We start from the raw sequence: 14,047 nt of genomic DNA on the forward strand, positions 1-14,047 counted from the left end.
CCTCAGATGCCCTGCGGGGCACCTCAGATGCCCTGCGGGGCTTATTTATATTATTTAAATCCGTAAAAGTAGTTTTATTTAAATGTCTAATATTCGCGTAAGTGTCAGAAATCAATAAAATAAACACTTCTTTTATTTAAACTTACTTCATGATTTTATCACAATTACGGCGAAAACTGGCAAAACAAACAAGCTTAAACACAATACGAAGACAGAAGAGAAGAAAATATTGTCCACAGATTAATAATGGTATTGGCGCTGTCAGTATTTTTTTTCGTAGGGTAAGCATAGATTATATTCACAGCACGAATTTAGAGATTTATGTTTATTTTATACTTAAAAGCTGCCTCAAATTCCTTACAATAAGAAATTATAATTAAAACATCATATTTAGCTAAAATTCTGTGTCAAAAACTGGTAAAATTAAAAACTGATAAATCTCGGTTGACATTTTGTCGAGTGGGGAAGTCACTAGCACAGCACTGGTCGATGTCGAGCTCACTTCACTTCGCAAGTGATTAGGTGATGTTTTTACAGAATGCAAAATCAAGGTCGTTCTGAATCGAATGCGAAGTGAGAGTGAATAGCGAAGTGAAATGCGAGTTGTTGTTCGAATTTTATAGAATCGACGTGCTGTACAGCAAATTTAATTGAAATTGGTCTAGTTGTTTGACGTGAAAGCGCAACAGACAGGCAGATAGAGTTACTTTCCTTTTTTAGGTACCTAGTATTCTTCGACTTTGGAAATATGAATTATCTTGTTTCTCTTTTGTAGCCACTATTATAATAAACCAGTGCGTATTTATCGAAGCAAGAATATTTTTCAACATTACTACGAGTGCTACGAGACTACGAGCCATAATGTTAGAACAACATGTTGTGTGAACCATATTTACGTATCTACGGTCAGAACAATATATTGTGTATAATATAACATACACAATGTATTATGCAGAACGAAAATGGTAATTTGGCCTGATACACTTGGATTGAAATATTGTCGTGTGAAAATACGGCTGTGGTGTCATTGACCGCACCAAATAAATAGCGTTAATCTCGGGCACTACTGGACTGATTTAAAAATCTCTATCAGTGTTAAATACTTAGCCCTTTTATTGAAGCTGTAGGCTTTTTATCCAGGTTCCGGAATAGATACTGCGTGACGAGGGTAAGCCGCTGGCGCGAGTTTAAGTAAAAGCTGATGTAGTGTAGTAGGTGATGTTCATTTGTTATGTGAACTTAATAAAATAAACAGTTAAAAACAAAATAAAAAATAAACGTGTTACAGATTTTAACCGGCTTTCCATCAAGCAGGATTTCCTCAATTCTACGGCGTAAGTAAATATTTTACAAAAGCATCAAAAAGCAAACATTTGAAATAAAGAAGCTAACTTTGAACGCAATAAAATGAAATTCCACTGGAAGTAATTAGAAAAATTATGACTATGAACGCTTCGCAAGCAAAGTTTTTTGATGAGATAACTTTTATAATATTACAATACAGAAGAAGAGAGAAAAAGTTGTGTCGTTCTATTGTAATCTTTAAGAAATTGTCAATGATTGATTGACACAGACAAGGGTCTGGGTCTGGTTTGGATATTGCAATCGAAAACTTATTTATGTTAATCATATTTTTCCAAACGGCTGGCCACAAACTTCCAAAGTGGCAATGCTGCCTTTTGGGCAGGCTCCCAGTCGACAGCGATGAATTTAATGTAAATAACTCTTTTATATATTGTTTTATAAAGTAGTAAATAATGTTGTAATAAAAGATGTTGATCGCGCACACGGATTTTCAAGGAGTTTGATTGTTTGCAAAAATAGAATCAATATTTCTCACACCAAACTGGTATGTCGCCAAATCGCCAAAAGGCCTTAAAAAACAGTGTGGTGTGTGACATAAATTTGGAACAATATTTTCGATTCTTCCATTATTCTATCGCCTAATGTACTTTCATTTGTCCCATAAAATTGAAACATACCTATATAACTTATCAGTGCGGGGACCTCGTTAGCAGCTTGTTAGTGTCGATATCGATAACTGCGGTACTCGATACTCGTTACGTTGGCCCCAGTTTATTGGCTTAATCCGTAGCCCTGCTTGTAAATTTTATATTGTAGATATGTTGTCATTTAAAGGTTATATTTTGGCATTATTTATTGGGACACTGCTGGAGAAAAAAAATGAAAGGATAGATTTTTATCTTATATATAATAGAAGACGCGTTAAAAGTAAGTTCACGGTGAATTAGCGATTGTTAGAACTTTCTGAAGGCAAACCTTTCCTCTTTAAAAGACTTGAAAATGTATATGTAGCCCTGTCATATAGGTATCGAATATCCACTGAGCTGAGTGGAGTCATAGATGGAATATTTTTAAATTAATGGATCACCTTTCTCCCAATTAAGTTATATGATGGTTAGGTACTGATAGGAGGCACTACAGCTAACACCCAATATTGGTGCAAATCCATATATTGGACAAACATTTGTGCCAACGATATCTGCAACGCGTGGCCTAGGTTTCGGTCTTCTTTTATTTATATCAAAAGGAGCAAATTGACATGTTCTTTGGGGAATATATCACGTTTATGCTTTGTTTGAAGTGTCAGATCGGGCTTTTGTTTGTTGCTGAATGAACAAACGATGATAGCCGTGACTTTTGATTTATGAAATAGTACCTACCTATTTCTGAATTTTCATACGTTCATTCGTCTCTCTATTTTGTAAGAACGTTTTCATTTAAACAAAATTAAAACGATTTTGTATATTAATGCGTCAAGTGATGAGTAACGGGGCTGCGGGATTATTTGAAAGAGTTACCGCGGCGCTGGTACATAAAGGGCTCAAGAAAGAACATGGTTTATTTTAGTCAGTAAGAGTCTGACAGTCCGTCACTCTGCACCCACGGTAGGAAGGGCCATTTGATGACCCATAAAGAAAAAATACGATGTCCCTTTTATAAAATACCTATTGCTGAAACATATTCGAGAAATTATTAAAAGGACCTTACCTAACGAGTTCAAAAAAAATGTAGATTCTCTTTTGACTGTTACCCAAAAAGGCCTTTAGACCTCACTCCCATTCACAGAGATATTTCTAAATTGAATTGGCCTTATAAAAAACTAACAAAAAGCTCATTCGTCTCAATATATTACGGACGTGGGCGGGAAACTGATTTCAGTCTAAAAATAGCGGTGAAATTCTTTCAGCTATACCCAATATACATAAATGGGTGACAAAGATTGATATCATTTAAAGCATAATTTGAGATTGTGTTTAACTAATAGGCGTCATAGACGTTCAGTTTTATATAACTTAGCGACAAAACTGAGCAGTTGAACTATGTCGATAATTAGAATGTGTGTGTAACAAAAATGTATAGATTTTAAGATTCGGTAACCGCAGTTCGACGGCACAATTCTGTATAATAACTTAGTGAAAAATTTGTAAGGACGTATCTCTCTCCGTCATGAAATCTCTCTACGGACGTGTCGGATTGCCGTCCCATCGGCCTATGGGATTGAAGGAATAGAGTATCCGTGGGTGCGCTTGTGCTCTGTAATAAGTCCTACGCTCTAGCAAATTTCCTTCAAGAATTGATCGGGAGAACATAATTATTATGTACTTTGATGGTGTGGAAAGTGGCAGTCTTTACTGGTAGTTAGACGTCAAAAAGTCTGTCAACCAGCCTCACTAAGGGGTATCGAGTTGCCCAGGTTGCAGCTGCATCCAGTTAAATTGGAAGCCGATCCCAACATAGTTGGGGAAAGACTAAGCAGATGATGATGTGTAGAAATGTGCAGAAAGGGCACTGATAGATATTTTTCAGGATGTCCATCTTAATAATAATTTCAAAATATTAAAGTATTGACAATTTTCACAAAGATTTCGAAATGAATTCGCTTTACTAATTTGCGAGCGTTTGTCGTCACCGCTGCGCGCGCGCCGACCAGTCAATATTTACCAGCTTTGAAGTATTCCAATGTACCCACTTATGTAAATAAACATTTCTCGATTCAACTCTCGATATAAAATCGAGTGGGCGAATAGGAAGCGAGTATCGAATGTGTGAGTAATAGTGTACTTTTAAGTGTATCGATCGAAAATTCTGGTATTTTAATTTGGTTGTTTTTTTTGTACAAAGGTGTTTGACCTTTGCGATTTTGAACTTGTGGTTTCAGTACGTATACCTCGTATTAGAGGAAACTCAATTAATGATGTCATATTATTATTAAACTGTGCTGTATCTTACATAGGAATTGATTTATACCAAGGAACACATTGAAAACTTTTGCTGATAGACAAGATGGAATTTCTTTTTCGAATAGGTTCTAAAAACGTATTCAAAATCATTGGAAGTCCAAGCTTAGGTTTTATTTCAGCTTTTTCAGCTGAAAATATTGCATTAAGAATATCTCCAAGCTGAAATAGGCAATGGAGTCCGCGCCACAAAATAATTTTTCAAGTGGCGCTAGTGTCTATGGCATTGCTTAGTAACTTCATACAAAAAATATTAGTTCCAATATTTTCCGTCGGACTTCAGTCGTGGTGCGCAATTTTTTTATAAAATGTTAAAAAAATATATTTTCAATATTTCTTCTAAAATTAATAAAGAAATAACTTTAAAAAATACTTATTTAGGCAAATATAGAAGATAAGCCTTCTATTTAGTGAGCGTGAATTTAGTTCCGAAAACGTAACTAGATGGCGTTGCCGCGTTTAAATGCGCGCTATGGTTTCGTTCACACGATTTGACTAGGGTGCCGAGTATAGCGTTCAGGGTACATACAAACAAACAAACAAATATTACTAGCTGTTTCCGCGGTTTCAACCGTGTTTCAATTTTTGAAAGCGTTGGCAAGCTCGTAACTTGTACAGCGAATAATGACTAGAAAAGAAGACGGCTCACAATCCATACAAAATTGCCCACGTCTTATAACAATGTAACGAAATCTCAAAGAAAAGGTAAAAATGTTTTAAATAAATAATAGTTAAAAAAAACTAAAAAACACGCTTTTTATAGAAAAACGAACTAAAAAATAGAGAATAAATTTTAATGAATTTAATTTAAGAAAACAGTGTTAAAAATTTCAATGAATATAAATTATTAATATAATAGTGTGAATACAAAAAAAAAATATTTAAAAAAAAGCGTGGGGTGCATGGTGTCAATAGTTTTTTTATTGACAGATATGAGTACAGTGATTTTCATTTCGATAATATCTTAAAAAGCACCCACGCTTTTTTTTAATATTTTGTTTTTGTATTCACACTATTATTAATTTATATTCATTGAAATTTTTAACACTGTTTTCTTAAATTAAATTCATTAAAATTTATTATCTATTTTTTAGTTCGTTTTTCTATAAAAAGCGTGTTTTTTAGTTTTTTTAAACTATTATTTATTTTCTACTTTTTAGTTTGTTTTAAAATTAGAGGAAACGGCTAAAGATAATGATTGGAAACAAAAATTAACATCGAGTCCTGCCTTATCGACTGTAGAGAAAAATTCTAGAAAATTTTAATTGATTTTCTTACCTTATCGACTGTAGATGAAAATTATATAAATTAACAAAAATCATATTTTGCAAATTGAAAAGCCTAGAAGTCGGTGTCTAATGGATGTTACTAAGTTAATTTTGCCACCGACTTCTAGGCCGATGCACCTAAAATTAGTTTTTTTTTTGCTTTTTAGTGTTTTGGGAAGTCGGTTTAATTTTTTTGTAAAAAGGTTATTTATTTAAAGCTTTTCAGTGATACGAATAGTTGTCACTATCCATACAAGTGGGAAGTTCTCATCAATACAAAGAATATAAGTCCAAACGAGGTATTTTACATATTCAGTTGTCGCGTTCCCTCGACTTTCTCTGGTCTCCATCATCAGGTCAGCTCCAAACCTTCACTGTTGCATAGGTCTTGTCAATACGAATAATTTAAGCCCAAACACGAGGTAGTTTACATATTCAGTTGTCGAGTTTCCTCGATTTTCTCTGGTCTCCATCATCAGGTCAGCTCCAAACCTTCACTATTACAAAGGTCTTGTCAATACAAATAATTTAAGCCCAAACACGAGGTAGTTTACATATTCAGTTGTCGAGTTCCCTCGACCCTCCCTGGTCTCCATCATCAGGTCAGCTCCAAATCTTCACAGTTGAATAGTGCTTTTAGGCGTACACCTGAGTGTCAAGTTTTTACCCTATGTATGCCTACAACTTTTGAGCCGTCTACACACTCGCGCGCGAACCGCGCGCGAAGGCGCGAAACACCCGCGTAACATGAGTGTAGATCCGATTCGCATATTCTTCGCGGCTTCGCGGCTCGTTCGCGCTGTGTTCCCCGAAAATTGTCGGTTTTTTGTCCCGCGACAAAGCGCTCGCAGGCGCGAAGCGCGACGTGAACGCGACAAGACTATACATTCGCGCCTCGGGCAGCTCAGTCGCTCAGTAGCAATTGACACGGATGGTTGTGTTTTAGTTTTTTTTTAGGTATATGCTACGATTTTGCTTGCAAAATGAGTAACGTGTGGAGCAATGAATTAGAACTAACATTTATAGAATGTTTTCGTGCTGAGCCGGTATTATGGGACATTAATTTGAAAGATTATAAAAATAAACTGAAAACCCATGATGCTTGGATGCGGATAAGTACGGTGATGGAAATACCAATTGATGAATTGAAAAAGAAAAAAGGTTCTCTCATGTCAAGCTATAGGAGCTACAAGGCTAAAATTTTAAGCTTGCAGCATGTTATTCAAGAACTACACAAAAAAGAGGAGGCTCCTGTATCCTTATAAAAAATAGACATGATTTTAAAGAAATTCCCAACACGTCTATCACTGGTATATTTGAGTATTGTGCAATAGAGTTGAGTCATCAGGGAATTATTGTAGTTTGTATTTATAGGCCACCAAAGATGTCATGTATTGATGTATTTATAGAAAATTTGGATAATTTATTACGAAAACTATGTACTAAAGCTAACAAAAAAATCGTCTTATGCGGAGACTTCAATATTAATATACTTAAAAGAAATTCTTACACGCTAGATTTTGAAAATCTACTTTTGAACTACAATCTTAAACTAGAATTTAAACAACCTACTAGAATAAAAAGTGGCACCTGTCTTGATAATTTTGCTCATAACTACAACCAAAGATGCGAAAGTTCTATAGTTGATTTTGCTTTGTCCGATCATACGGCTCAAATTATGAAAATACAAGTTAGTAAAACATTTGTTTTAAAACAATGGCGTATTCGGAAACGCGACATTTCGAAAGATAATTTAATATTATTTAAAAAGCACCTTCAGTGCCTATCTTTTTCGGAAGTGCTAGAATGTGATAACCCGAATGACGCATGCAATAAGTTTATGGACCTTTTTTGTTTGATTTACGATTTATGCTTTCCTTACAAATTAATCACCGTAACTCCGTACAATAAAGTAAAATGGATTTCCCGTGGAATAAAGATTTGTAGTAAAAGAAAAAGAAACCTACTTTGGAAATATAGAAAAGCTCCTTCGAGTGAAAATAAAAACATATTTAAAAACTATTCAAAAAAACTAAAAACAATTATTAATCTTACACAAAAAGTACAAAACAATTACTTCATTAATAACTCACAAAACAAAAACAAAGCTTCATGGCAAGTAATTAATGCTAATAAAAATAAACTTATTGAACCAATACTGCAAATAAGTAAGGGCAATGAATTAATCAAAAATCCTAAACAAATTGCAGAATCATTTAACAGCTATTTTATAGACCAAGTGCAAGATATCTCTAGTAATAATTCAGATAGTAAATACGATATTCCTAATAATCCAAAGTCTTTATTTATGCATCCGGTAATAGACCGGGATATTACACGAGTGATAAAAAACTTAAAAAATAAAAATAGTTATGGCTATGACGGTATTCATACGGTCGTAATAAAGTATGTGTCTGATATTATAGCGAAACCCTTAAGTCATATACTTAATGCTTGTATTAGCACAGGTGTGTATCCAGATAAATTAAAGATAGTTGTGATAAAACCGCTTTTTAAAAAGAATAATAAGGAAGAAATGTCAAACTATAGGCCCGTGGCATTAATTCCTATATTTTCAAAGATATTTGAAAAAATTATATATGAATCTATTTATTCATTCATATCTAAAAATAATATATTATGCCAGGAACAAAAAGGATTCCGTAAAGACAAAAATATAAATATGGCAATATTTGATTTCTTAAAAGTTGTCATGAATAACATTGATAAGAAAAATCCCGTATGTTCAATATTTACAGATATGTCAAAGGCATTTGACTGCGTAAAATATGAAACTCTGTTAAATAAACTTCACAGCTACGGTATAAGAGGCAACGTTTTAAATTTAATTAAATCATACCTCACTGATCGCAAACAACACACAGAATTAACTAGAGTATGTACTAAAACAAAACGGGAGATCAAATATCTATCAGACTGTAGAGTCACTAAATTTGGAGTACCACAAGGTAGCGTGCTTGGCCCATTACTATTCCTGCTTTACATAAACGACTTACCTGCTAATGTTCATCAACCTACGACATTATTCGCGGACGATAGTACTGTAACAATTGAATGCGGTGATAAAAGAAACTATGAGAAAGAAATAAATGACTCACTTAAATCGTTAATACATTGGCTGAATAAAAACAATCTTATAATAAATTTACAAAAAACTAAAGTCATGCATTTTTACCAAAGAAAACTTCCTGATAGTGTAGAGACTAAATATAAAGACCAAACAATAGATACAACCAGTGTGACTAAATTTTTAGGCATTAATATAGATGACAGATTGACATGGCGTCCTCATGCAGAATATTTATCCCAGAAACTAGCCAAAAATGCTTTCGTGCTTTATAACTTGTCAAAAAAGGTCAATTTAAATACGTTAGTATCCGCGTATCATGGATTAGTAGCTTCCGTATTGAGATATGGTATAATATTCTGGGGTAATTGTAGTGAAAGAGAGCGTATATTTAAAGCTCAAAAGCGATGCATTCGTTCAATGACCGGTCTCAAGTCTACGGAAAGTTGTTTACCACAATTCAAAGCATTAAAAATCCTAACCTTTCCATCTCTATATATATTGGAAGTAGCGCTATTTGTAAAAACAAATCAACACCTATTTACATCACTGACTGAAGTTAGGAAACGTGCCGGACCAATGAGGTCGCAATATAAAGATAAGCTGTATACCGGGGGACACAAAACCGCTTTACTAAAAAAGAATATTCTACATATGGGCCCTCAGATATACAATAAACTTCCGCAAAAATTAAAAGAGTTACCGACAAAATTATTTAAAAAATCTTTAGTTAAAATTTTACAGGACAGATGCTACTACAACATTAACGATTTCCTAAATGATGAATTAGATTAAAATTTGTTACTGTAAATAGTAAATTATGAGTTTATTGTAGAGTTTACTTTTGAAATTTAATGTAAGTCTTATTTAGTTTTTTATTTTGTATTCATTAAGTTTTTTTTTTCTATTTAGAATTTTTTGTATTTTAGTTTTGTCGATTTTTATTTTTATTTAGAGTTTGGGTAGAATTTTAACTTAACAATGTGTAATATTATAAGTTTTTAATATAATTAAGTTAAATTGTCAACGTCAACAAATACTTTGCATGCTGTAAGGCGAAATGTATTGAGACAATATAAATTAATTTACCACCATATCTGTAACATACATTTTCAGCAAATAAACGATTTCTATTTCTATTTCTATTTCAAAAAAGGGAAAAGTTAAGAAGTCCGTTCAATCGGGAGCTGGTGCCGATGAGATATATCAGCCCATTTGGTTCGCTTATGAAGCAATGGATGCTTTTTTGGGAGATACTCTAAAGTGTAAAAAAAGTATGAATACGGTTAGTAGATAACTTTATTTTTTAATAGTTAGGTACTTAAATATTACTTAAATATTTTGTGAATTCGTTTCTTATTTCTGTGGCGTTATTTGCTGATCGCCGAGGTACTCTTCTCAAGTTACGAAAAGCGGATGTATTTTCTTGATCTGTCCTCCATGATCCAGGTTGTATAAGTACTCCATCATCATCAAACATATCAATAGATCCGGGTGGTGTATAGATATGTAAAGAAGTAGAACTTCGTCTCAAGAAGTTATGTAGTAGTATACAAGTATATGTTATAAGGCGAGCCTTTTGTGGTTGTAATGGGATTGGTTTTCTAAACACTCTAAATCTGGCCGCCAATATACCAAAAGTATTTTCTACCACTACCCGAGCTGAAGATAATCTTTTGTTGAATTCACGTTTTGCAGATCCTATGTTGTGCTGATCAGGATAGGGCTTCATTAAATGTTCTGACAGTGCAAAGGCTCCATCCCCCAAAAAAACGTAGGGCACATCAATGTTCGAACCTGGTAATGGATGCGGTGGTGGTAAATTTAAGCTGTTTGTACACATCTTGTTCCATAAAATACTATTTGTAAAAACTCCACCGTCACTTATTCTGCCTTGGCAACCAATGTCAGCAAACATGAAATTGTATTGACTATCAACTAATGCTAGTAATACTATACTGTAGGTTCTTTTATAATTATAGTATACAGAACCAGAATTGAATGGACAGTCGAGAACAATATGTTTGCCGTCAATAGATCCAACCGCTCGAGGAAACTTCCTTGCAAATCCTCTTTCAATACGCAGCCACTCTTCTGGACAAGATGGTATCTGCAAAAAACATAACATATATAAAACCTTCATGTAAAAAACAGTATTTAAGTGCCTAAATGTATGTGTGTTTTTTTAGGAACGTGGAATAAAGGAGCCTAAAGAAGTAAATCTCGAAGCTATTAAAGAGAATGTTGAAGAAATGAATGAAAATCGAAGTCAGTCTATTAACACCCAAAAAGACAGTGACCAGACAATCCACCGACGCAAAATCTCTTCAGAAGTGGTTGACGCAGGAAATGTCGTTAAAGACGCTCTTATCACCTTCAAATCCACGCTAAAAAGGAACCCATTACAGCCTATTCAGCAAGACGATGATTGCGATTTATACGGAAAACTATTAGCAAATAAGTTGCGAAAATTATCTGAAAAGAATAGATTGAAGTTGATGCACGACATTGATGGGATGTATTTACAATACCAATTTGATGACCCTTTAGTGATGACTCCATCGCCACCTCATTTTTATGAACCAAGAACAGGCACATCATCATCTACGCATTCAGAGCCTCCATTTCATTACGGGCAGGCGAATCAAAATACTTATTACCAAAATAGACAAGTAATATCAGCCCCACCTTCTAATATCATTATTCAATCGAACCGGCTAATTCGTACACCAGATTATCCTGTCCTTCATTTACCAGAGAACCAAGATGCAAACACATCTGATCATAATAATGATATAGTTCAGACAGCTTTTGACTTAAGTTAAATACCTACTGAAATTACCGAATTTTGTTTTTATTGTCTATTGAATTTTGTTATTATATTTGGTTGATTTTGCAAAGTTATATTCTAGATTCTAAGTAGTTCTGTATATGCATAATAAAAGTATTAAATTGATGTCCTTACTTTTATTTCATCCTCTAACACTTCACATAGGGCATGGCAAACTTCGGGTATAATTTTTGATATTATTTGTGGTGAAACTTTGAACAAAAAATGAAGGCTTTCAAAGTCATCTCCTGTTGCTAAGTATCTCAGTGTTATAGCGAGACGTATCTGGGCAGGAATAGCTTTTCGTAATTGGGTGTCTTGTTTTGAAATTCGTGTTGAAATTTGACTAAGCAAATATTCAAAATCATTTAATGACATCCGGGAAAACTTTTTGAATTCATCTGTAGGTTCTGCAACTAGTTCATTCAACTGCTCCTCCATGGTTGCACTGTAACAAAATACAAAGTTATCAAGTATCAGATCCCACATCACAAGATATGTTACAGCGGCGTATTACATTTTAACTGTTATTAAAACTGTAATTTTATATAGCTAAAAGTGAATATATATTTATTTCACCCATCTTGTACTACGTACTTACTATATCCTAAACTCTATGAGAAAGCATAATAAATTGGTACTTACCTGGTTCTGTTTCGGTGAATGGTGGTAATCCACCATCTCCGTTTTCTTTGCTTCTTTTGAATTGTTTGTTTTTTCTTTATGGCGTAACTATAAATTGCTAAAGCGCAAAGTAGCCCCGCAGCTGCTGTAGTGGTTTCACTGTCCATACCGACTACAAATAAACTATATTGATTAAATGCTTGGCGTGCATACGCGTCAAGTGCGCGAACTATACTGAGAGCCCGGCGCGAACCTCTGCCAGTGTGGACAGTTGGCAGTTCTTGCTCCAATTCGCGCCGCGATTCGCGTCGCGATTGGCGCCGTGATTCGCGCGCGAGTGTGTAGATGGCTTAAAAGGTTGCCCTCGATTTCTCAGGGTTTCCATCATCAGATCCTGACCTGATGACTATGGGACCAACTGGCAGCTATTCCGAGTCGAACAAAAAAAGAATCACGTAAATCGGTCTATAAACCTCTGAGTAATCGATGTGTATGTGTAACCTCCTCCTTTTTGGGAAGTCGGTTAAAATGGAATAATTTTATCAAATTAGTGTATTGTCATCGGTCCTCAATAAATCTACAAAGTTTGAACGAAATCTGGCCGTTTAAAGTGGGTCAAAATCGCGCCCAAAGAAGTCGGTTACAAACAAACATACAAACATACAGGTGAAGCTAATAAAAAGCGTGTAAAAATATGGCATACTCTCCAATTTATTTTTTTACACCTTCATACGAAAAACATGATTTAAAAATTGTTTAGGCGCTGTTATGAAAACATCGTTTACATATTTTGCTGTCGAGTTCCGTCGCCCTACTCTGGTCTCCATCATCAAGTCAGCTTCAAACCTTCACTGTTGCAAAGGTCTATTCAATACAAATAATATAAGTCCAAACACGAGGTAGTTCACATATTCGGTTGTCGAGTTCCCTCTACCTTCTTTCGTCTCCATCATCGGGTCAGCTCCAAACCTTCACTGTTGCATATTGTTATAAGACATACACCTTATAGTCAAGTTTTTATCTTGCGTATGCCTACAACCTTCAAAAGTTGCTCTAGATTTCTCAGGGTTTCCATCATCAGATCCTGAACTGATGATTATGGGACCACCTGTGAGGTATACCCTATCAAACAAAAAAATAATTTATTAAAATAGTCCTATGAACGATGTTTTCATAACAGCGCCTGAACAATTTTTAAAGCATGTTTTTCGTATGAAGATGTAAAAAAAATAAATTAGAGAGTATGCCATTTTTTTTTTAACATTTTTATCTTTTTTTGAGATACGTGACATTGTTATATGACGTGGGGCAATTTTGATACATCTTCTTTATGTATGGACCATGTGGAATTGTGAACATTTGTATGTAACTATTTCTATCACGATGTTATGTAACTATGTATGCCTCGTACATGCAGGATAATAATATTATTATGTTTCTGTTTTCACTTTCACACTTGCAGTGCTTATAAGCGAGATCTCAAACTATTGTTATATTTTATTATTACCGGTACCGTGCACCAGATTTTTACGCTCGGTAAAGCGCGCAATATGTTCATACATCCTAATGATTAATATGTAGATTTTAATATTGTATTTATTAATTATATTAGGATGATGATGATAACTATATTAAGATACTGTTCTCTGCAAATGATGCATTAAATAAATTTATTTATTTATTTATTATATCTATAAATCTATAAATAAAAGAAATAAAAAGACAACGCTATAGATATAAGACACACTAACAAAGTAGCTAGGTACTTAAGTACAGTCTAAAATAATAAATAATTGAGCCTGAAAACAAAGTGATTGATCGTTGAAAATGATAAATTTTATGGTGTCTCCTTCGGTGATCGAGTGGCGACAACAATTTCATGAATTTATTTACGTATACAATCTAAATTGGTTTAAATCCTATTAAGGTTTTTGTGAAATTTCTTAAAGTTATCATATACTTTCTATCTTTAATA

At 34.1% G+C, this 14,047-nt stretch overlaps 3 protein-coding genes across 3 annotated transcripts in view; 1 reads left to right on the forward strand and 2 right to left on the reverse strand.

Moving 5' to 3' along the window:
* The window catches only part of LOC124641785 (soluble guanylate cyclase 88E), a 104,127-nt gene that overhangs the window by 41,918 nt on the left and 48,162 nt on the right, over positions 1–14,047 (reverse strand). The gene's annotated exons all lie outside the window — the stretch shown is intronic.
* LOC124641807 lies at positions 6,228–11,574 on the forward strand. The gene is made up of 3 exons (XM_047180030.1): positions 6,228–6,723; positions 9,775–9,903; positions 10,808–11,574. The coding sequence occupies exons 1-3, from the start codon at positions 6,514–6,516 to the stop codon at positions 11,441–11,443; spliced, it is 975 nt and encodes a 324-aa protein (XP_047035986.1). The 5' UTR covers positions 6,228–6,513; the 3' UTR covers positions 11,444–11,574.
* Positions 9,900–12,420, reverse strand: LOC124641793. Its single transcript, XM_047180015.1, has 3 exons — positions 12,094–12,420; positions 11,584–11,896; positions 9,900–10,728 (listed from the first exon to the last, which is right to left on the reverse strand). Exons 1-3 carry the CDS (start codon positions 12,237–12,239, stop codon positions 9,940–9,942), a joined length of 1,248 nt encoding a protein of 415 aa, XP_047035971.1. The 5' UTR covers positions 12,240–12,420; the 3' UTR covers positions 9,900–9,939.

Source organism: Helicoverpa zea, chromosome 23, assembly GCF_022581195.2.
Source record: "Helicoverpa zea isolate HzStark_Cry1AcR chromosome 23, ilHelZeax1.1, whole genome shotgun sequence".
NCBI classification, from domain to species: Eukaryota; Metazoa; Arthropoda; class Insecta; order Lepidoptera; family Noctuidae; genus Helicoverpa; species Helicoverpa zea.

Bases quoted from the DNA above. Each gene is read 5' to 3' on its own strand.
- LOC124641807 (XM_047180030.1), top strand. From the start codon at position 6,514: ATGAGTAACGTGTGGAGCAATGAATTAGAACTAACATTTATAGAATGT. The intron at 6,724-9,774 runs GCTAAAATTTTA...ATTTCAAAAAAG, and splicing joins CAAGCTATAGGAGCTACAAG to GGAAAAGTTAAGAAGTCCGT. The intron at 9,904-10,807 runs GTTAGTAGATAA...GTGTTTTTTTAG, and splicing joins GTAAAAAAAGTATGAATACG to GAACGTGGAATAAAGGAGCC.
- LOC124641793 (XM_047180015.1), bottom strand. From the start codon at position 12,239: ATGGACAGTGAAACCACTACAGCAGCTGCGGGGCTACTTTGCGCTTTA. The intron at 11,897-12,093 runs GTAAGTACCAAT...ATTTTGTTACAG, and splicing joins ATTCACCGAAACAGAACCAG to TGCAACCATGGAGGAGCAGT. The intron at 10,729-11,583 runs GTAAGGACATCA...TGTTTTTTGCAG, and splicing joins TGTTAGAGGATGAAATAAAA to ATACCATCTTGTCCAGAAGA.